At 33.3% G+C, this 23,566-nt stretch overlaps 1 protein-coding gene across 2 annotated transcripts; it reads left to right on the top strand.

The window, feature by feature from the left end:
* Nucleotides 1–9,879: 9,879 nt before the first annotated feature.
* LOC149170169 (amino acid permease 3-like) lies at nt 9,880–12,722 on the top strand. 2 transcript variants are annotated; one of them, XM_089427265.1, is made up of 7 exons: nt 9,887–10,124; nt 10,237–10,473; nt 10,808–10,901; nt 11,125–11,342; nt 11,563–11,705; nt 11,807–12,034; nt 12,140–12,718. In XM_089427265.1, the coding sequence occupies exons 1-7, from the start codon at nt 10,088–10,090 to the stop codon at nt 12,539–12,541; spliced, it is 1,359 nt and encodes a 452-aa protein (XP_089283391.1). In that variant the 5' UTR covers nt 9,887–10,087; the 3' UTR covers nt 12,542–12,718. The 2 variants fall into 2 exon arrangements, with proteins under 2 accessions (XP_089283392.1, XP_089283391.1); XM_089427266.1 differs by lacking the exon at nt 10,237–10,473 and having other exon boundaries at nt 9,880–10,124; nt 12,140–12,722.
* Nucleotides 12,723–23,566: the final 10,844 nt, after the last annotated feature.

Below are 23,566 nucleotides of genomic sequence, written 5' to 3'. Positions count from 1 at the left end.
CCTTTGGATCTGCTGCTAAATGTCTCCTCCCGTCCCCTATAGCCAGAGTACAGTGCAGATGTGGGCACGTAGGGTTCCATGGCTCTATTACTAGGGTTTCCGCAGAGATCTGATCCAGTGATCATCTTTTTAGGTCCTACAAACCAATATATATATATATATATATATATATATATATATATATATAGATGGTTATTTTGATAAAAGTCACATTTCTTTATTTGGGTAATTTAAATTTAAATTGTATTAAATATTATGCTAATAAATTAATTTAAATATAAAAAATATATATGAATATATTGATAAACGTGACATTTATTTGGGTAATTTTGATAAAAGTAAAATAATAAGAATGATATATTGAAAAAATTGTCTACTTGGCATTATTTTATTATTTTCTTAATTTTTTCTTAAGTGGCTATTTTTGAGCTGAAATTTCCTCTAATAAGTTAACCTTTAAACTTAGGTGACCCACTTATGACAACCAAGGATGGTGACTAACCTATAATAACCAAGGATTTTATGATATGACCTTTGTACTCTTTCCATGGTGACCAAAACTTACCTATGATTACCTTTTAATAAGGAAACGTCATGGCTTTAGACATTTGGACCTATAACAAAATAAACAACTTTACATGACACTTAATATAAATCTAAATATCTTTAAACCATAATAGTCAGGTCATCATGACTAATATTTACAAAGTGACTTTAGATAAATAGAAAGACTAACATGACCAAGATTCCTAGACATAAAACCCTAACAGATGATACACACTAATGACACCTGTATCCACTATAAAATGGTAGGTCCATGCCCCTCCCTTTGCATCTATCATGTTTTACATTTCCCAATGACCCCAAGGTTGCTAATGATAGAATTAAAGGTGGTCCTTAGATTCAAAGAAGGGATGAATAAAAGGTTTCATTATAATATTGTTAAAGGGATATGACCTTTCATAAGATTTGAGAATGGGAACTTGCTAATATTAATAAGAAACTTTTCACAATTCCAATTGCGATATTTTTTTTTAATGAATTGAATATAAGCTATGTGGTTAATTGTGTCAGTTTGGATTTTGTGATCAAGTCTAATGTACAAAGAAAACATTGTTGTTAATGACTTTTATTTCAAGAAGTAGGGAAGACTTTTATAAAGTTATGGTGTATTGTGTTTAATATGTATATAACATCATTTTTTAATTTCTTAACATGGATTAGATTGTCTATTTTCCCATGAAGTATTTGAGCTGCCTAATTTTACAAGTCTTATTATTGCTTAATCTTATAAATAATATTATTATTCACTAAAAAGTTATAGTTGTTCCTTTTCTCAATTTAAAAAAAATACCACAATACTCAATACCACTAATTTTACAAGTCTTATTATTGCTTAATCTTATAAATAATATTATTATTCACTAAAAAGTTATAGTTGTTCCTTTTCTCAATTTAAAAAAAATACCACAATACTCAATACCACTAATTTACTATTTATTGAAATAATCTCAAAACTTTCACTTGCATCTAAATCATCATTTAGAAATAAATAATTCGTATCTAAACTAACACATTCATAGTTAGAAAAGAAACAAATCACTACTGCCGTCATGTCGAAATTTCACTGTTAACTTATTTTCTTATGGTTTTATTACAATATATTTTACACCTTTTCAAATTATTATTAATAATAAACCTTTATCCTTTTATATTATAATATTGTCTATCAATCATTTTTGACCAAAAAAAATAATAAATAAAACTAAAGTCCTCATTCAATTACATAAATATAACATCTTACAGAAAAAAATTATGAATCCTATTTAATTACTTTGTCTTTCTATAAGCCTTTATTCTTTTTGTCCTTACAAGATTTTCAATCAATCAATTTTAACATAAAGATGATAAAGAATAAATATACAAAAAGAATAAATCTACAAAAAATAGTGTGACAAATACAGATGCAATGTCCTCAATCAATCATTTTTAACATAAAGGTAATAAAGAGAAACATAGACCCGGGAATGTTTCACAACAATAATGTTTGAGATACAGAGAAACATAGATTAGAAAAGAGGTGAAGTTTTTATTATATTATATATATAAAATTAATTGCTAATCTAATTTTATTTTTTATTTTTATAATATTATATTTGTATATTGATTATTATTTTTTTAAAATAATTTCCAAAAACTTTTTCCTTATTTTACTTAAAAAATTATAAATCAAATTTAATTATTTTTTTATTTTTTTTTAATATTATTATTTTAAAAATATTATATAATTTATTTAATAAAATTTTCACATTTGATGATTTATCTCATTTTAAGTTATTTATAAAAATCGTAATATTACCATTTTATTTTAATAGTATAAATATAAAATTTAAATAGTAAATAAATATTATAATTTTTTAAAAATAAAATTCTGATTATTAAAATGTTTAAATTTCACCCTAATTAGGGTGTGTGTTGGAGGTTGGAAAGGACGACAGACAGTCATGACAGTTATGAAGATTAATGGAAGGGTACCCTCCACTGCCCCCCACACGCTCATGGCGATGGGTGCGGTGGCCTCCCACATGCATACATGCAGAGGTGGTAGGAAAGGTGGCGAGCATGGCAAGGACAAGGTGGGAGGCGCTGCAGGTAAGGAAGGATAGGGGAGAGGTTATGGTATGATAGATTGTGGAGTTAAGGCAGTGCAGGGGAGTGATAACTGCATTATTGCGAACGTTGGTGGGAGCTGAAGCACTGGAGCAAGGAGGCGGAGGTATTGTCGATGGCATCAGTGGAGTGAATTCGGGTATGTTTCTTGGTCCTGCAACCCTCTTGCTATGGAAACATTGTTTGTTTATGGATGGAGGGCTCGAGAGAAGCCAGGGGAGGGGAATTGGGGGGCTAGCCGGGGAGAACACCGCAAGCTTGGGTTGGCTGTTGTCTGGTTTAGTGTTATGGCTTGGAGAGTCTTGAGTGTTGACCTGGTCAGCGGATGGGAAGCCTCCCTTGAGAGCAGCAGAGTGAATTCGCATGACTGTTTTGGTGGAGTGGAAGAAGCACTGCAATGGGGAAGGGTAGGCATGAGGGAAAGTCGAGGAGTGGCACAACTTAACTAGGCAGAGGGGAATGGGAAGGCTCAACCATGTTGGGGGACCCTTGACTAGGTAGAGGGGAATGGGAAGGCTCACCTGTGCATGGGAACTCTTGCTTGGTCGCGAGAGGGGTGGGTCAACTGAACTGTGTATGAGTGGCAGCGGGAAGGGAGTAGAGAGCAGCAAGACAGGGCAAGGCGACTGGCCTCGTTCCCTGAACGGGTTATCACCCAACCTGCGTCTGTCTCTGAAAGCATTAGGGATAGGCAAAGGAATAAGGTTAAAGGTGGTATTGAAATTCACCGCCAGAGGTTAACTCATCGTGCCTTTGAACAGGGTGTGGACAAAGCGGAGATGGCTCGACTGACAAGAGGAAGAGGGCGTGGAAGATGTGGGAGGGAGCCTGCATGGGAAAATGGCCCGAGCACCTCGGAACTGAGAAGAGGAAGAAAACCGGTAGAACACCTCATCAGCGAAGCTATGGCGGCTTGCAGGGAGGGAACGAATGTTGGTATTCGTAAGTTGTTGGAAGAATGGGAGGGAGAAATTAAACAGGAAGGTGAGACTGAAGAGGAGATTGAGAACTGGAGGACTGTAATCCTGGATCCCGGGAATGCTAGAGGAAAAATAACCTAGTTTAAATAGACCCTTTATCTATATTGGCTTATGAAGAGCCTAATGGGGAAGGTGATGGAGCAAATATCAGTGGGGATGGCGTTGACCATCCAAGATATGCCCAACTATAAAAAATATTTGCAACAAATTCAATTTCAGCTTCACAAGCAGGACATCCGCCTGGACAGAATTCAAAGGCACATCCCTTGCATCATCGAACTAGTTGAGATGCTTAGTGATTTTGCCAAGGACCCAGCTCCGGTCGAGTCAGCTTCAGAAGAGCAACAAGAATATCCAATTAATCTGGGTGCTTTTTGTTTTTATGGGTATCATTTACTTTCAAAATATGCATGCTTATGATAGATAGAAATATAGAGTCCTACCATGAAATTGAAACTTATCTAGCTTGATTAAAAAGGCTGATACTTTACTGTTTTTGGATGGCGTATAACAAGGATAGGTGGCTAACAGACTTGGTTTCCCACTGGGCAAGTTGAGGCCACCTATCTCACCTAAGTGGTGTAAATTTGTTGTTTATAAATAGAAAATGAAGGACCTTCCAAGCTTAACAAAAAAAATGTTTAAATTTCAATTATTTACAATAATAATAATATTTCAGTGTTTTTTTTAATTAATATTTCAATTTATTATATTTTTAAATATAATTATTTTTATATAATAATAATAATAAGAAATTATAAAAGTCTTTCTCGGGAGTTTACCTAGTAAGTCCATGAAAATGTAAAGTAAATGTGAATATAAGGTCTTACATTCAAATCCCTGGTTTCTTACTTGTGGTAATGTGTTATGAATTAGTATAATTCAACTATGGGTTATAGTGGTAGTGGTCAAAATCGACCTTGTGTCACATAAGTACGAGAGCGACCCAATTATATGTTTTTTCTTCCAAAAGAAAAAAAATCTAATACTTTTATTACTAGCAACAAAATTACATCAATATATATCAAATGTATTCTAATTAGATTTATATCCATCAAAAAAAGAAAGAAAAAAGGAAAACAAAAGTTGTATGATGAGGCTCCTCCATTCCTTATATTTCTTTATGTTTAGAGTTTTACAAAAGGTCATTAACTCATAAAATAATAATGATTTTGTAGCTTTCTCTGATGAATAGTCATCTTTTCTGATTAACAATAACTTGAGGTTATATATATATATATATATATAAACAAAATCACTTGAGGCTTGCTTTTTATGTAATTTTCCATATTCCTTTATCTATCTTCATTCTAGCTTTTGATAACATAATGTAGACATGATAAAAGAGACGAAAGACATTCACAATAAGTCTGTTTTGAATTTCTTGAAATAATGGGAATAAAGTGAAGTTTTGAATGTTGAAAGCATCTTTCATTTATTGGATGATCACCATAGAATCACCTAAAAGTGGAGTTGGGAGATGTCTCTTTCCTGAGCCAAGTTAAATTAAGGGCCATTAGTTCACCAAAAATATCGGTTTCACTTTCAATGTTTGTTAAAAAGGATATGTAATGATTATTTGATAAGAAAATAATTACTTGCACACCCCCATATGGCTAGTCTCTCTAGGAAGCTCCATAAACAAATGTCTGTGGCATGTCCATGATTATGAGGTCTAACATGGTCCTTGCAATCGAATGTGATTTGGTAGTCTCCAGGAAGGAAAAGAGGATATTTGTACATTGCAAAGTACTTTTTAGAGAAAGAGTTTCTATGTCTTCAAATAATGATTGGTTCTTAACTATCCAAATGCCCCAAGCAATGGTGAGTGGAAGAACTTTATAGTTGAAGGGGGATCATAAAGCTAGAATTTGAGAGCTCCTTCAATATTGGTGCCTTTCTAGGCATTTCATATCCTTATAGCTCTATCCACTTATTTTCATACTTCTAAGGTGAACTCGTAGAAAAGGAGGAGATGAATTTAGTTTACACTTATTACTTATAGATGCAACATCTTCCTAGCCCTTCAAAACTCCTCTTTTATAGATTGTCCTAGATGAGAGTTTTATTGTTTTAAAGAAGGCACGTGAATTTTTTTACTTTTGCTAGACATTTGAGTTTCCACAGTGTTTTCCTCACCATATCCATGATTCATCTATTCTCTTGGGATATTTCTTTATATCTGATCTTTGGTTCATTATTGCATGTTGGGTTTATGAACTAGATGAGTTAGTCTTCTGATTTGAGAGAGTTATAAAATAACCTTGGAGGGATTTTATGTAGGATTTCTATGTGTTTGCATTATCTTCTCTTAGTTTGATTTCTCTCAACCACGTTTGTTTACTCATGACTTGATTCTTGTGGGCTATTTTTTTAATGTGTGGAGCTCTTTTCTATGAAGCTCACAAATTAGATGAGCAATGATTTTATTGTTTTCCTTGCAACCAATCTAAGGATCTATTTTGACGAGTACCTAATCTCCATCTTCAATTCTCTAAATTATCCAATTCCCAATTAGGGGAAACACATACATAATTGTTTCCCAAATGATTGAGGAATTTGTAGTTTCTTTTGGGGCTTAGGAATTCAATCCATAATATATTCTAAAGGGATATATTTTTCCTTAGTCAATTGTGCCCAAACACAGTTCCCTGGAAGAGCCTCAAAAGATTTTTAGCTTCCAACATTTTAGAGAATAGGAATATGTTTCTCAACCCCCAACCTCCCATTGATTTTGGAATTACAAGCCTTTTCCAAAAGGTTAGAACCTTTTTTTTCCAACTTCCCTAGACCAAAGAAACAAAAAGAAAATTTGTTTGATCTTCCCTAAATTTCCATTTAGGACCCACCAATATAGCAGGATGCATTTAAGCATTGCTTTGAACAAGACCAATTTCCCTTCTCTACATAGCCATTTATTACACTACACAATATGTTTTATTCTATTGCTATCACATTTATTACTAAAAAATTATTAAAGTGCATTCATTTTTTTATTTTTTTTTGTATTGAGAAGATTCGACAACTGGGTTAGTCTCATACTCGTGCGACATGAGGTTGATTCTGGATGCTTCCACTATACCTCTAGGGCCTACGACCTATCCCCCTCTCTGTAGACTAGGCTACTTTGGGGGATTTGAACTTGGATATTTTGGTTTAGACAAGAGTACATTTCACAATGATCGCTAATTGAGATGCATCTTGGGGACTAAAATTCTTTATTATTATTATATATTTTAATAAATATCGTATATTATTGTTTTGGAGTAAGACTTAAAATCATTTTTTATCGATTAAGAGTTTGTATTATTTGAATGTAAGGGGATAAATTAACAATCCAATACATATTTTTTTCATATTGGGGGATGGATGGGGTGGTGGGAATGGGATGGGAGTGACACATGGGGAGGGGTGGAGTTTTTTGGTTGCCCCTCCCAACACTAATGTGAGGGAATGTGCTAGGAAACCCACCTTAGAGCTCTTAATTCTTCCATATGTCGATGGGACCTCCACCATGATTCATAATAAGAGGCAACTCTCCATGGCATGAGATATGCCTTTTTTGTCCTATGAAATTTACTCCACCATCGGTCGCATATGCTTTCATGATTTACTAGTATCTTGTTTATCTATGAGTTCTTGGCCCTGTCATGGTGTTGTTGCTTGAATGGTTTTCCTTAGCAACTAGACCTTCAAGCTATGATGTTTGGTTTTCCTCCAGGCCTGGTTATTTCCTCTAATCCTCTTGCAAATTGGGTTGTGGGAGTTAGTAATTCTATGACATTTCCTCTCTACTAGTGTTTATTCTCTTATGCCTTTTCCTCCTTTGTAAGAGCTTTTTTGTCTTCATATTATTATTGGAGTAGCTTCCCCTTTTTAACTAGTCCTTTTGGCTCCTCTTGTGATGTTATTATTAGTCTCCTTGACCTCAACCTCACCACCTTTACTTTCCCCCCATTTCTTAGATAATCTTGTTAAGGTTCTTAGTTTCTCATCGTGCCAACATAATTCTCTAGAAGTTGTTGAGGGGTGGCTTACTATGAGGCCTAGATGAGTTTGCAAGTAAGCATAAAAGCTTGATTAGGCTAATGAATTGAAACATTTCATGCTTAGATGTCGACTTCCTTACAAGTGGGATAACAAAGGTAAAGAGAAACATAAGATTTGATCACAATTGTCTCTTAGATATAGATGTTGTAGGAGAAGTGGTTGCTTGGATCCCTGATACAACACACTCTTTAGTTAGACATAGCTAATATATGCAAATGGTTGACCTCTACTGATAGTTGGAGAAATTGGTGGGCAGAGTTCCATTGAATTGTAAGAAAGTGGGGAGATTCTTCTAGTGTTGGACAAGATATTCCTATCAACCATCACATGTAGTGAATTGAAGGTCATCTAGGCCTCACTCCGAACTAAAGAGGCTCTTTGGGGGAAGGTAAGAAACACATAGAAACAATCCCCTTTGATTCATCTCCTTCAACATGATTTGTTGGTTTTCTTTGGGTTTAATCTCTGGTATTTATGTAAAGTTGTCTAATTTAGATTCTAGGATAGTTAGAGTAGGTCTTAGGATCAAACTTTCATCTCTTTTTGATAGTTTTGAACTCTTGTACATAGTTCTTGGAAAACTTAAGGTTTTTCCATTAGTCTGGTTTCCCTAGTGGCAAACTGAAATGACCTATATTATATTTTGATAACTCATCAATAGAATCTAAAAAGAAATCCAATACAAATTTGGTAAAAGTGGAAGTTTGCCATTACAATCCACCATGATAATAAATCAACACACAATCACACATATTAGCAAGCAATGATTATCTTACGAATTCTACTACTTAAAAAAAAAATGAAAAATCATCACAAACTTTAAACAACCTATTACTATATCACATCATTTAATTATTAACTCATATTTTAATAATTTTATATTGAAATATTATCCACTTTGTACACTATTCAATAGTATTTCTCCATTAATGACACTTTGTGCATCAATCAATCAATTTTGTTTTATAAAAACAAGATATTATAGGATTTTATATTGAAATATGCAAGAGTAAGCTTTTAATTTGGATGATTGAAAATTATTATATAATTGCAAAATTTGATGGTCCCATAGAATATATTTGTTTGTCGTGGTGTAATCCATTGTAAATTCTTTTATAAATACTAAGTTTAATGGTCCCATAGAATATATTTTGGTTTTATAGAATATATTTGTCTCTTTTTGATAGTTTTGAACTCTCGTACATGGTTCTCGGAAAACTTAAGGTTTTTCCATTGGTCTGGTTTCCCTAGTGGCAAACTGAAATGACCTCTATTATATTTTGATAACTCATCAATAGAATCTAAAAAAAAGTTCCAATACAAATTTGGTAAAAGTGGAAGTTTGCCATTACAATCCACCATGATAATAAATCAACACACAATCACACATATTAGCAAGTAATGATTATCTTATAAATTCTACTACTTAAAAAAAAATGAAAAATCATCACAAACTTTAAACGACCTATTACTATATCACATCATTTAATTATTAACTCATATTTTAATAATTTTATATTGAAATATTATCCACTTTGTACATTATTCAATAGTATTTCTCCATTAATGACACTTTGTGCATCAATCAATCAATTTTGTTTTATAAAAACCAGATATTATAGGATTTTATATTGAAATATGCAAGAGTAAGCTTTTAATTTGGATGATTGAAGATTATTATATTATTGCAAAATTTGATAGTCCCATAGAATATATTTGTTTGTTGTGGTGTAATCTATTGTAAATTATTTTATAAATACTAAGTTTAATGGTCCCATAGAATATATTGTGATTTTATAGAATATATTTGTCCTTTGTCTTTTTTGACTTATAGATTTTAAAATAAAATTAAGAATTTCTTAAATTTTAAACTTTAATTAATTGTGATAATTATTTTTATAATTTAAATAATAGGTTTTTTAACAATCTAATAGATTGATAAATAGAATAAAAAATAACTTTTTAAAAATTTAAAATCAAAGTGAAATATATTTTTGTTACTGAAAAGTTACATATAAACTTGAACCCATGATATGTTTATATTTTTCCAAATGTGAACGCATAAACATGAACAGTTCTAGAAAAGTTACGTTTTTCTTGTCTGAAGTGAAAAGTTTTAACGACCAAAGTCCCAAATCCACACTTCGACTCCCAAAGCAGAGAATTTCCAAATTTGACTGGCGAATTCCCATCGCCCAACGAGTATCATGTGGGCCGGAAATTACTTACAATCCAAAATTCGATTTAATTATTTCTGGCTTCTTGTCGCGATCTGAAATTCGAATTTAAAGGTAGTATTCACTTCCTCCGGATCCAATTAAAATTTGTCAATCTGTTTTCATATACCGAGCTCGCACACAGCCTGCAACAAGGAGTCGGAATCTGCCATGGAATCCGAGGGCTCAAAAGATGTCTTGCGAACAGGTATGGTATTTATCCATTTCATTATATTTCTCTTCGATGATTTTTTTATAAGGATGTCTTAGTTTTTTCCATGACTGAATTTTGAAGTTGTGGATGAGAATGGAATGAACAGGCACACTTTGGACAGCAGTGGCTCATATCATCACAACCATCATAGGGGCAGGAGTGTTATCCTTGGCATGGGCTGTTGCCCAATTGGGATGGATTGCAGGCCCTGTGGCCATGGTTGTCTTTGCTCTTGTCACGTTGTATTCCACTTTCTTGATCTCGGATTGTTCTAGGTTCCCAGATCCAGTCTCCGGGCCTCACAGAAACAGTTGTTACAGGGATGCAGTTCGAGCTAATTTGGGTGCTATATCTACCAGATTGATTAAAATCTCTGTTATTTCTTTGAGTTTAAATATACTTAACACAAATGCAACTGAACTCTGGACTTATTAAAAATTTATATATTAAAAAAATAAAAAATATAAATAAATAGAAAATGATAAAGGTATCTTGATTTATTTTATCATTTTTATTATTATTTTTATTCTCATTTTTAGATATATATTTTTCTCAATTTCACATATAAAACACATTTATGTAAACTGAAAATGCACCTCTCTATTCCCTACCTTACCCTGAACATTTTTTCCAGAGTCCCTACCCTGAACATAGTAATTATGTGTCTTGCTTTTCAGGTGCAAAAAGAGCATGGATATGTGGCCTAATTCAGTATAGCAGCTTCTATGGAATTTGTGTCGCTTACACAATCACTACTTCAACCAGCATCAGGTCACTTTCCATTGAAAGAGCTTTGAAACCATAATGCCCTTTGATCTAAACAAACCACCTACTCTAATTTACTTTCATCGCTCAATCCCCTGCTTTGCAGGGAGTTTCCTAAACAGTAATTTTGTAGAGGCCTTCTGCCCATTTTTAAAAGTAGGTTTTCCAGTTACTTGTGTTGGAAGGTTGTAAAGCTGACTCTGATTGATTGAATTATGTAACATTGCAGAGCAATCAGGCGATCAAATTGTTACCACAAGACTGGACATGGCTCAGCAGCATGTCATTTTCCAGATCTCATCTATATGATCCTCTTTGGAGTTACACAAGTTATGTTGTGTCAAATACTAAACTTTCATAAACTATGGGGCCTTTCAATACTTGCAGCAACCATGTCCTTTACCTACGCAACAGTAGGATTTGGTCTTGGCATGGCTAAAGTTATTGGTATTGTTTTATCTTACTCTCTTTTATTACTTTCAGGGCTTCAACCATTGCCCCAGTTGGCCTCTTACATATATGGCCATGATAAGGAATTTCAATCTCTAAGTTACCATGGTCATGACTTTATTCACTTACTATATCGAAAATGCAAATATCATTTAGGTAGTGTATGTGTTCTCTGGCATGTTGAAACTTATGGGTTCAAAGCTCTTTGAAATGACAGAAAATGGAGAGCTTAAAGGAAATCTAGGTGGAATCAGCGCGAGCAAATCTCTTCCTGAAACCCAAAAAGTTTGGAGGATGCTTCAAGGTCTTGGTGACATTGCATTTGCATTTCCATATACTTCCCTTGTCCTTGAAATTCAGGTATAGCTCAGTCTTTTTGTTCATTTGTATATTTGAATCCTTTGGACAACATGAAACTCCATGGATAACTATGAGCCTTCCTGTAATTTACAACTGTGCAGGATACTCTCAAGTCAACACCCCCAGAGAACGTAACTATGAAGAAAGCAAATGTGTTTTCACTGAGCATAACAACTACCTTCTATATGCTATGTGCTTTTCTGGGTTACGCAGCTTTTGGGGAAAAGGCCCCAGGAAACCTATTGACAGGATTTGGATTCTATGAGCCCTACTGGCTTATTGACTTCGCTAATGCATGCATTGTGGTTCATCTAGTTGCAGCATACCAAGTACGATTTTTCTCACCCTTTTTTTCAGTTCTGCTGGATGTCAACTCTAATATCTCTGCTACCAATAGAAACGTCATTGCAAATCATTTCATGACACCCTTGCAGGTGTTTTGTCAACCAATATTCGCTTGCATTGAAGGATGGTTTTCTCATACTTGGCCTGACAGTAAATTCATCAAGGAAGGAATTCCCATAAGCATTCCCTTATGGGGGTCGTGCAGAGTCAATCTGCTGAGGCTGTGCTGGAGAACTGCATTTGTGATGTCAACCACTGGCATTGCCATCTTATTTCCATTATTCAATGATGTGCTGGGAATTTTGGGTTCTCTGAACTTCTGGCCATTGGTAGTCTACTTTCCTGTTGAAATGCACATTGCACAGAATAAACTCCCAAGATGGACACTGAAGTGGAACATTTTCCAAATATTCAGCTTCATATCTCTTCTTGTAACACTCATAACTGCTGCTGGCTCCATAGAAGGCCTTGTAAAAGACAAGGATATATAGAAGTCTTCCTGTATAGTATGTAAGAATTCACAGATGTTGTAATACTCTTTTCTTCTTACTCGGAAGGTATAAAAAGCTGAAGTGAAAAAAGTAGAAAACACTATGAGGATATCTGATCTGCCAGCGAAGTGTTAAGAGTGATGTGCATCATCCAACATACATGGCAATTTATGATAATTTCATAGCTTTAAAACATTAAAGCAAGGTGACAGTAGTGGAATTAAATTATTTGTTTCCATGGGGATGATTTTTAAACACTGTTAACAACATGTTTTGTAACTTTTCTGGCCTGGTAGGCAATGAGGCTCGGCGGGAAAGGTTACGTTGTGGCCTTAAGGGCCAGCCACGTAAGGATTGAGAAATTAAAGGACGAGCTAGTGTGATTTAGGAATTTTGTGTGCATATTATATACAATTAAGTTTGGAATATAAAGTTTCAATTAAAGGAGGAAAAAAGGAATTTAATTATTTGTTTCGATGGGGATGATTTTTAAACACTGTTAACAACAGGTTCTGTAACTTTTCTGGCCGGTTAGGCAATGAGGCTGGAAGCTTACGTTGTGGCCTTAAGGGCCAGCCATGTAAGGATTGAGGAATTAAAGGATGAGCTAGCGTGATTTAGGAATTTTGTGTGCATAGTATATACAATTAAGATTGGAATATAAAGTTTCAATTAAATGAGGAAAAATGGAAGATATATTGTGATGTATTAAAAAGTTGGGGAATTTTAAGTATCTTTTAAGATCTGGAATTTTTTAAAGTAGCTAGTGCGATAGAATAAATTTCCAACATAAGATTTGATACCAAAAGGAAGGTAATAAGGACTAAGCAAAATACCCTTTTTGCAGACTTTATGAGGAACCCATCTCTCATTCATCTATTTCATGAGATTATGTTTTTTTAGTTGGTAGAGAATTTGAAAAAACTATTAAGTTCAAAAAATTGTGGAAGAGCCTTTTAATGGCAATATGCTTAAAAAATTGGTGCAAAAATCTTGTGGCTAAGTCACTAGCTTTTGTCTCTTTCTTTCATTGGTTATTCCCTAGTGTCATCTCCTCTTGCCTCTTTCTTTCACTAAGGTTTCCAAAACATCACTACCTTCTTGCTTCTCATCTCCTTGCCTTCACTCACTTTGTTCTGACTATCGACAAATTGTAGGTGAGGGACATCGGAGGTGTGGTATATTACATAAATATTTATGATCCACATTGAATCATATGGCAATGTTTTCTGGTTTGTTGGAAATAGTCTGTGTTGAGGGATAACAACAAGTCCATGATGTCTTGTTGAGTTGGGCCTTCAGTGTGTTGGCATACTATGACAATGAAACACTTCGAGATTATGGATTGGATTGAAGATCCACATGGGATGGAATGACAATTGAATTGCCTGTGGTAATTAAAGGCAATATTAAAGCCACACCATTGATTCTCACTTGGGGAATATTGTTGGTAGGAACTCAACTTTGTTTGAGGATAACTTCATTCCCCCTTTTTGGTGCACAACTCAAGGTTTGAACATTCTTAGGAGCTTCATGTAGGTCAAAAATGACAAACCACCAAGGGTGGTGGTGGATGAAATCATAGATAGGTTTGGAAGCTATTTCTACTTTGATGGAGCCTCATAGGGTAACCCTCCTATTGGAGGAGCTAGTGAATTTTATATTTATATGATAATCATTGTTTTAAAATAAAAGTAGGTTTAGACACGAGTTCAAATATTAATTGAATTAATGACACTCAAATTGGTTTTATTGGTAACTCTCCAAAAGGAAGTATAAAATATTCAAGTCATGGTAAACTCCCAGATTGTTATAAAATGGACGAGAAGGGATTCCTCCATGGAAGAACTTATTTTTTAATCCTAATATGATAATGTCTTAAATTTCAAATCACTTAGAAATGAAAATTCTTGTTTTCTTGTTTTCAAGGAATGCAATGTTATCATTGATTCTACATTCAAGGAAGGTTTACTCTAAGTGCCTAGCATATGGATCATGTGGGAACATCAAGAGGGTTGTCTTTTAGAATTTGATCCAAGGCATTTCTTTTAGTGTTAGTTCATTTGTAGTTATAATAGTCATTTTAGATATTTTGATAGCCCTATTTACTTTTGCATCCTACTAGGACTACAAGTTTTTGAATTTGTATATGTATTTTATGGAGGCTTTATATTGTACTAGAGTAAAGGTATATTTGGTCCTTGCAATCGAATGTGACTTGGTAGGCTACGAGAAGGCAAAGAATATGTTTATACTTTGCAAAAGAACTTTTTATATGAAGAGTTTTTATGTCTTCAAACAATGATTGGTTCCTAACAATTCAAATCCCCCAAGCAATGGTGAGTGGAAGAGCTTAACAATATAATGAGATTGTAAATCTAGAACTTGAGGGCTTCTTCGATGTTTTTTCCTTTCAAGGAATTTGACAACCCTATAACTCTATCCACTTCTTTCCACGCCTCTAAAGTGAAATTGCAAAAAAGGATGACATGAGAATTAGTTTAAACTTCTTACCTACAGAGGCAACATCTTCCTAGACCTTCAAAACTTCTCTTTGTAGATAGTTCCAACTAAGAGTTTTATTTTTTTTAAAGAAGGCACATACTTTTTTTTTGTTTTTGCTAGACATTTGAGTTTCCATAATGTTTTCCCATCATATTCATAGTTCATATGTTCTCTTGGGATAATACTTTATATCTAATCTTTGGTTCATAGTTTCCTATTGGGTTTAGGAATCCAATGAGCCAGTCTTCATGATCTAAGAGGGTCACAAAAGAACCTTGAAGGGATTTTGTGTAGGAGTTCTATGTGTTAGCATTATCCCCTCTTAGCCCTATTTCTCTCTATGTTAGCCACCTTTGTTTCCTCGTGACTTGTTTTTAGTGGGATATTTGAGCTATTTGTTTCAATGTGTGGAGGTCATTTTTATGAAGCTCACAAATGAGGTGAGAAAGGACTTTATAGTTATGCTTGCAACCAATCTAGGGATCTATTTTGGTGAGGACTTGATTTCCACCTTTAGTTTTCCAAATTAACCATTTCTCATTTAGGGGAAAAACATATATAATTGTTTTCCAAATGCTTGCGGCATTTTGTTATTCCTTTTGGGGCTTGTGATCCAATCCAAAGTGGATTCTTGAGGAAGATATTTTGTCGTGGTCTTCTGTGGCCAGAGGTTAGTGCCTTGGATCAGTCTTCAAACATTTTTAGGTGCCAATAGTTTTGAGAACAAGAATATGTTTTTCAGCCCTCAAATTCCCTTTGATTTTGGATTTGCAAGCCTTTCCCAAGAGCCTAGAACCATTTTTTCCCAAATTCTCAGAGCAAAGAAACTAAAAGAAAATTTGTTTGAACTACCCTAGAATTCCTTTTGGAAACCAAGCTAATGACATTTAATATGATGGGACGATTTTAAGCTTGCTTTGAATATGACCAATTTCCTTTCTCTAAAAAGCTGCACAATATGTTTTATTATTATTGCTATCATATTTATTACTAACAAATTATTTAAAATTCTTTATTATTATTATATAGTTATTAATTATGTTTTAATAAATATTATATATTGTTCTCTTAAAATAAGACATAAAATTGTTTTTTTTTATTGATTAAGGGTTTGTATTTTTCCAATGTAATAAAAATAATTGACAATCCAATACATATTTAGTAAAAGTGGATTTTTTCCCTTACAATCCACCATTATAATAAATCTCCACACATATTAGTAAACAATGATTATCTTATAAATTCTAAAACTTGAAAAAACAAAAAATCCCCGTAAATCTTAAACAACTTATTATTGTATTACATCATTTAATTATTAATTCACATTTTAATCATTTATATGGAAGTATTATCCATTAATAACGCTTTGTACATCAATCAATCATATTTCTCCATTAATGACGCTTTGTATACCATCCAATGAGACATCTAAGTGGGATTTGAATTCTCATTTATTATTAAAAATGTCATTTAACTCAAGTTTGATGGTCCCATTGGATATATTTGAATGTATTTGTTCCTCTTTATCCTTCCCCATGGCAGTTATAGATATCAAAATCAGATTATGTTAAGAATATTTTAAATTTTAAATTTGAGATAATTGTAATAATGTTTATATAATTTAATTAATAAGTTTTTTTTTTTTAAATATAATAATGCGTTTATATGGTATATTATAAGTTTAGTCTTTATATTTATATTTTTTTGGGCATAAACATGTAATCTTTTATGTTGTCAATATAATTTACACAATTGTAATATTTGAATATTATAAGTTAATTTTTACATTTAAGAATTTTTCATTATAAAGGTCAGAATTTTTTGATGTTATAAGTTCAACTATTTTATCTATGTATCTTTAGTTTTAGTTATAAGAACTTGTAAGAATGAAACATAACCAATGATATTTATCATGAATAAAATTAGAGGCTTTTGAAAGTGAAACTTGGTTAATAGTATTTAAATTAGGAAGCACTTGACACAAGGTTTAATTTGTAATAGGTACATGCAAGTCATCATCTCCTTTTGCAATAATTTCAACCCATACCTTTGTATTCCTTAGTCTCTGCCTCAAAGTGCCATGAAATCACATTGGAATGAGCCCTAATCAAGAATATCTACATTAAGGAGGAAGTGGGGTTAAGTGTGGGATATCCACATTGAGGAGGAAGTGGGGGTAAGTTTGGGTTTAAAATATTTAAACGCGTATGTGACTCACTTTAAGTTGTCATAAAGGTTTATGGGAATGGAACATGGTTAGGCTCACCTCAAGGGGATAAAAAGTCCCATGGGAATGAAACTTGGTCAATATTATCCACATATGTGGGAATGAAATTGGATCCAAGATCTATACATGTCAGTCATCACCTCCTCACACCAAAAGTTCAATCCTTGATAGGGGCAAGTGTTGTAAAATGAAACCTCAATGATTTCCACACACCACATTGAAGAAAATGCACATATGAATTTGGGTCCAAAATATGTACACGCGAACCATCGTCTCTTTACACCAAGAGAAACTGCATACACTCTAATGTTAGAATCGAAGAGAAGACACCCTTCACACACCAAAAATTATGGTTGAGAACTCTGTATTAATCAAATGTAATGATATATATATATATATATATATATATATATATATATATATATATATATATATATATATATATATATATATATATATCATTACATTTGATTAATACGGAGTTATCAATATATATATATATATATATATATATATATATCATTACATATGATTAATACGGAGTTATCATTATATATATATATATATATATATATATAAGTACACCAAGCTTTTTCTCAAGATAGGTAAACTATATTTGATCACACAATCTACTAGTTGAGTGAATATCTCAACCACACACCAATCTAGGAAGCTAATTAGTTGGGGAATAATTTGAAATTAACTAGATCTAACCACCTCTTAGAAACTAGGAACATACTCCTTCTTGTAGAGGTGAACTTTACCTAATAATGACCAATAATATAAACTACCAAATATGATCACATATAATCCTAGTAGAAGTTACATACTCCAACAATCCCCCTTAGGGACTAGTCTTAATCTTCATCCGTTGAGGTCTTCAAGGATTTCTTCTCTACAAAAAATGCTTCACTATGACTTGAAGAACCTCCTCAATAACAAAGTATATATCTGGTCCATCCAATTACTCTCATCTTATACCTTAATCATGCAGACATCACCAAACTGTCGATGTCCATATAAAGGAACAACCATCCACTAGAATGCATGGGTACCTAACCACTGAAACCATTAGTTTACTAGGAAGTCCCTTCATTTACATGGTTGATTTAACTTCTTAATTAAATTCCCTAAATAAAAATCTTAACCTCCTCGAGTCCACAACCAATATGGTCCACTCCAAGTGTTAAAGAACTCTATAATAGAGTCTACAACCAATAAATATGGTCCACTCATAGAGTATCTAACCAACACATGTCCCACACCTCTGAGTTTTAATGAACTCCCTAATAGAGGTTACTACACTAAACTAGAAAAGTTATGAAAATCATCTGGGACACATGACAAGTGGGTATGCATGCCTCTCTAGGTATTATAGTGATATTCTCTTTACATGTTATAGATATGGGTACATACAAAAACCCATGGAGATACTAGGTGCTCACTCAAACATTTTCTAGGACCAATACATCAAATAAAAAACATGACATATAGACTTACTTACAAATACAATGTGTGACTCACATTACAATATGGTTGAGTCTGTTCTTATTCCAAACAATTTTACCTAGTTTGTCCACCTTTATCCCACCTCTATTACTACCTAGAGATTTCCCTTATACTTTCATAAGCATTGTTGCCAACTGTTCTTTTATGCTACATTGAGGATCACACCTATGTCTTCACTTGGTATTTCTTCACTATGGGCTTCATCAATAAAATTTCTTTTGCTTCATCTTGTGCCTACATAAAATTTATCGTTGATGTCCACACACAAAGAAATCCATCTATCGATATACATGGGTGCCATCTGCTAAACTTGCTAATTAGGAATCCTTTTCACCTACATGGTGCATCAACATGTTAAACTCTCTTTAACTTGATCCCAACCTTTTCACATTTAGATATTATTCCATCTCACATTTCCCAATAATTGAGACTCAACTTCTGTGATTCCCATCAAGCTATCATACACGTACACCTACCACCCTTGTACCTACCTATTGTTTAATTCCACATCTTGATACCACATCCATTCTATACATGAGAGGGATGATTATGTGTGTTACCACACTTATGCATGTTATCATAACTCAACAGGGCTTACAAAACACATGGGGAAATCAAAACTTTTACAACTTGGACCAAAAATTTGGGGTGTTTGGTATAATTGATCATGTACCTCTTGCTCAATTAAATCATTTCATCTTAGATACAACAAATATTAAAAAATCATTACAAAGCTTACAATCACTCCTGTGTAGCAATCATATGACCATAATATCAACCTGTTCATTTCCTTTACCTCTTTAAGAGATCATGCTACTATATTCATATAATGCATCCTCTAATGTCACTAATTTTTTATTTTTATTTTATTTTATAAAAATACTAACATTTTACAATAGAAACAACGTTATTAATGTACATGTTTCCTGTAGAGATAGTAATTTTGTCCTTGTATATTTCATACATAATTTTTTCTTTATTGTTCAATATTTGTAATTTTAATATCTTTTACTTTTTATTATTATCCTATAATTAAGTGAAAAAGGTAGTATATATGTCATGTCCTATAACTAATATATTGATAATAATGTTTATGTGTTATCGTCATATCCTTCATTAACAATAGGTCTTGTTGATCTTTGTTGATACATTATTTTAACACCTATGTGATTTAAACATTATATAACCATGAAGTTTCATTAACAATCAACCACATTCATCATTTATTCGATACTTAGGTTTAATGTCTATGTGCATAAGAGGTTACATACCATAAATGTTACATTACCTGCACCTTTAAACATTAGGGTAACACTATTCCTTGTGAACATGGTTTATTGTTTGGATATACATTGGAAAATTCGAGTGAGATGAGTCTAGGGTTTGTCTCCACATGTTGGTTTCAAAATCAGACCCTTGGATTGACGATCAACTTTTGTTGTAATGTCAATCAATGGTCATCCTATGATAAGGGTTTCCATATGACATTTTTCATTGTTCATTTATGCTGCTCTTACAATTTTTCTCCTCTTACAAGTTCTTTTGTCCCAAACCAGGGAAAGAACCCTAAGGTGCTATTGAAGGTTGGAACTTGACTACCTCAACATCAGGGAACACCACCTGGTCGCGAGCTTAAAGCAACTCCGTTTCCATTGAAATTGGTGGGTTCGACTGGGTATAAAGGGACTAGTTTCCCGTTTAAAAGAGATTTAATATAATAACATAATGAAAACTGATGAAATGATTTTATAGCTAATGATAAAATTACTAAATAAACTTATTCTACTTATTTCCCAGGATAGTACATCTTTGTATGTGATTCAAAGAAAGATTTCACAAAGCATGTAACAATATAGATCATTCAATACTTTGATGAAAAGAAAGCTTATATGATAAACTAAATTAATTAAATAGTTAATTAATTTAGTTGGCTAAAACTCAATCACATAAAAGATCTCGTTATGTCATACATAATCACAAATCATTCAATTCTGCACATAGATAGTGATAATGACTAATTGTTTTCAATGCATTTATATAACGAAATATCGCATAAGATATTCACTATCTAATTCAGTAATACATAACAATAACATAAAGATAATAGTACTTGATGCATTAGCACACTTCTCATGAAAAGGATAGCTTTTAGGCTCAACTTCTCAATTAGATAACTTTGGATCAAACAATAGTGCAAGTTCAAAGCTGTCTTCTCAAAATTCTGAACCCCTTTCCAAATGCATGAAAGGGGTTTAAATAACCTATTAATATTACAAAAATAGTAAAATTAAAATAAAATTATTCAAAAAAAATTCAACAAACTAAGCTAAGATAAAGGACAGCTAAATTAATGATCTGTTGTAACAAGAACTCATGATTGTGCTCTAGATTGATTCTTCATCTGCTCTATGAGATCATATATGTCTGTGAGCAGCTTCAGTTGGGGGGGATGTACCGGTTGCATGCGCATTTGTCCCATAAACACTACATCACTAAGCCCTGGAAGCAGTTGTATTGCTCCATTCAAGGGACACCTCAACACGAACCACTGACTATGAGGTTTCACTAGAAAATGTCAATAACTTTCAAGGTTCACTTGTGATAAACTTTGAATATCTTGAACCTTCTTCTTAGATGTTTATTGCCGAGATTGTTTTAAAGATTTGGAATATGGCAAGGTGTACTTTGGGTATTCCTGAATTAGATTGGTTTTCACTAAGGTATCTGTAATGTATTCGGTGAAATTTGAGTCAAGATTTATGGCTCTGATAATAGCCATTTTTGCTCGTTTAATTTTGATATCCCAGTCACTGAAAATGATATCCTTCTATGATTCTTCAATTTGAGGAAGAGAAATTGATCTTCCCTGAGTATTGTCTTACCAATCTATTTACTCAGAAATTTTCTCGTCAATTTCTTCATAAAACTTCCTCAAATCGGACAGTTGGTTTACTAAGGAATTTCTAGTCTTTGACAAGTGATGAATTAAAGCCAATTTGTGATAGAAGATGGCCTGTTGCTTTGTTAGGAGTATATACAGTTCTAATGCCTCCTTGTGGACTTCATTTATCTTTGGGTTTTCCTTAGCTGGTTTATCCTTTGTTGTAATTGCAATATCTGTTCATCTTTATCCTTCACTTCAGCTTCAAATTGTAGCTTTAAATCATTAAAAATTTTCTGTAACTCGGTAAGATTTGTTTGAAATTGTTGCTCAATTTCTTACTTTTCAATCTAGAAAGTTTGTTCTAATTGAACAATCCTTTGATCTTTTTCTTTCATTAACAGTTGCATTTTTGCAACTTTATCAATGGTAGCACTAGCGTAAGCTCCTGCAAACTGAGATAATCTGTTCAATTCCTCATCAGGGGCTATTTGAGCTCCTTTCCAAAGGAATTGAAAATGAGTTTCATTTGAAACTAGCGCTTGCAATTGCTCTAACTTTATTTTCTTCCTTGGCCTGCTCATCACTACTTTATGCTTTGGACTGTAAAATACATCCAAAGGCAGGATTTCTTCAATCTTGAGGACTATCTCGGTAGTAGGGAATGTGGGAATTATTTCCATATCATTGGAAACCGTTGATTGATTGAAAATTTCGACATTAATGTTATTCTTGGGAGTTTTAGGAATAATAGTCCCTTGGGAAGCATCAACAGTAAACGAGGAGTCCCTGTAGTTTCTGGAACCTGTTTTTTCTCTTTCCTCACCGTAACTTGTTTTGCTTGTATATTAGTTGAGATACCTATGACCTGAGTTTCTTCTGTTGTTAAAACACGATTGAACTCCTCCCATACTTCATCCAATTTTTTCTCCTCTTTTGCTCAACAACTATATTAGTTGTTTCAGAGACTTGGGAAATAATTGGAGTTTTTGAAGAGGAAGTTGATGCATCAGAAACTTATGAGTTCTATTAGAATTGTTTTAACAGGGATTCTAGAAAATGGGCTATTCTTCGTTGACGATACTGATTGAATATAATCAATTCGTTAGGACTTAGATGATATGCTGCCAATTTTTCTACCATATAATACCCTGGAACCATTTCAAACAAAGCATCGAACTTGTCAGGTTCGCTTGAAAATGGTTTCATCTTAGCTTATGTTGTAACATATTTCGCCACGCCATTAGGGTCACATGGCCTATTTAGTATGGTTGGAAAACTAAAGGCTTTTAATTATTCAATTTCAACTAAGGAATGCGTGAAATTCTCTAAGGAATAGGTACCACAGGGGATAAGAAAACATGTCTAGGCAGATTTCTTGGCATCTTTAAGTACTTTAGTTAAGCCCTTACCAATTGTTTGATAAGCAATTTCCTTGGCCATCAATTTATCTCAGACAAAAAGGGGAAAAATATGAGGATGGGAAAGGCTACCAAAAACCCGAATGTAAGTAAATGATTCTTCCCCAAACCACTTTCCTATAGGCTTTAAGTCTTTATTAGATTTTGTAGTGAGTCTAGGGGTTTTTTTGCCAAAGACCTCTTGGTGGATAGGAAGCATGACCTCATGACAAATTTTGTAGAAGTGAGCATGGTATTTGGTTTCCCAAAGTATATCGAGATAAATAGATATAGGACTAGGAAATTGGCTTGTCCATTTCCATCCTAGAGATAGAAAGTCATAAGAAAAACAAATTGCCTCCATGAAATAGGCACTCATAAAGAAAGGAGGAGCAATTCTTTCGAGAAAATTGTGCTTCTATCTGTAATTGTGGATTTGAGTGGTCAAATTGTTGGACAAAATAGTCACCCAATCCATGATATATCCATCAACAAAGACTTCT

Source organism: Pinus tabuliformis, chromosome 4_2 (genome assembly GCF_031772625.1).
Source record: "Pinus tabuliformis cultivar Carrire ecotype Pingquan chromosome 4_2, CPIR1, whole genome shotgun sequence".
In the NCBI taxonomy this organism is placed as follows: Eukaryota; Viridiplantae; Streptophyta; class Pinopsida; order Pinales; family Pinaceae; genus Pinus; species Pinus tabuliformis.
The sequence above is the reverse complement of the archived record's forward strand: the minus strand, read 5'-3'. Positions and strand labels throughout refer to the sequence as shown.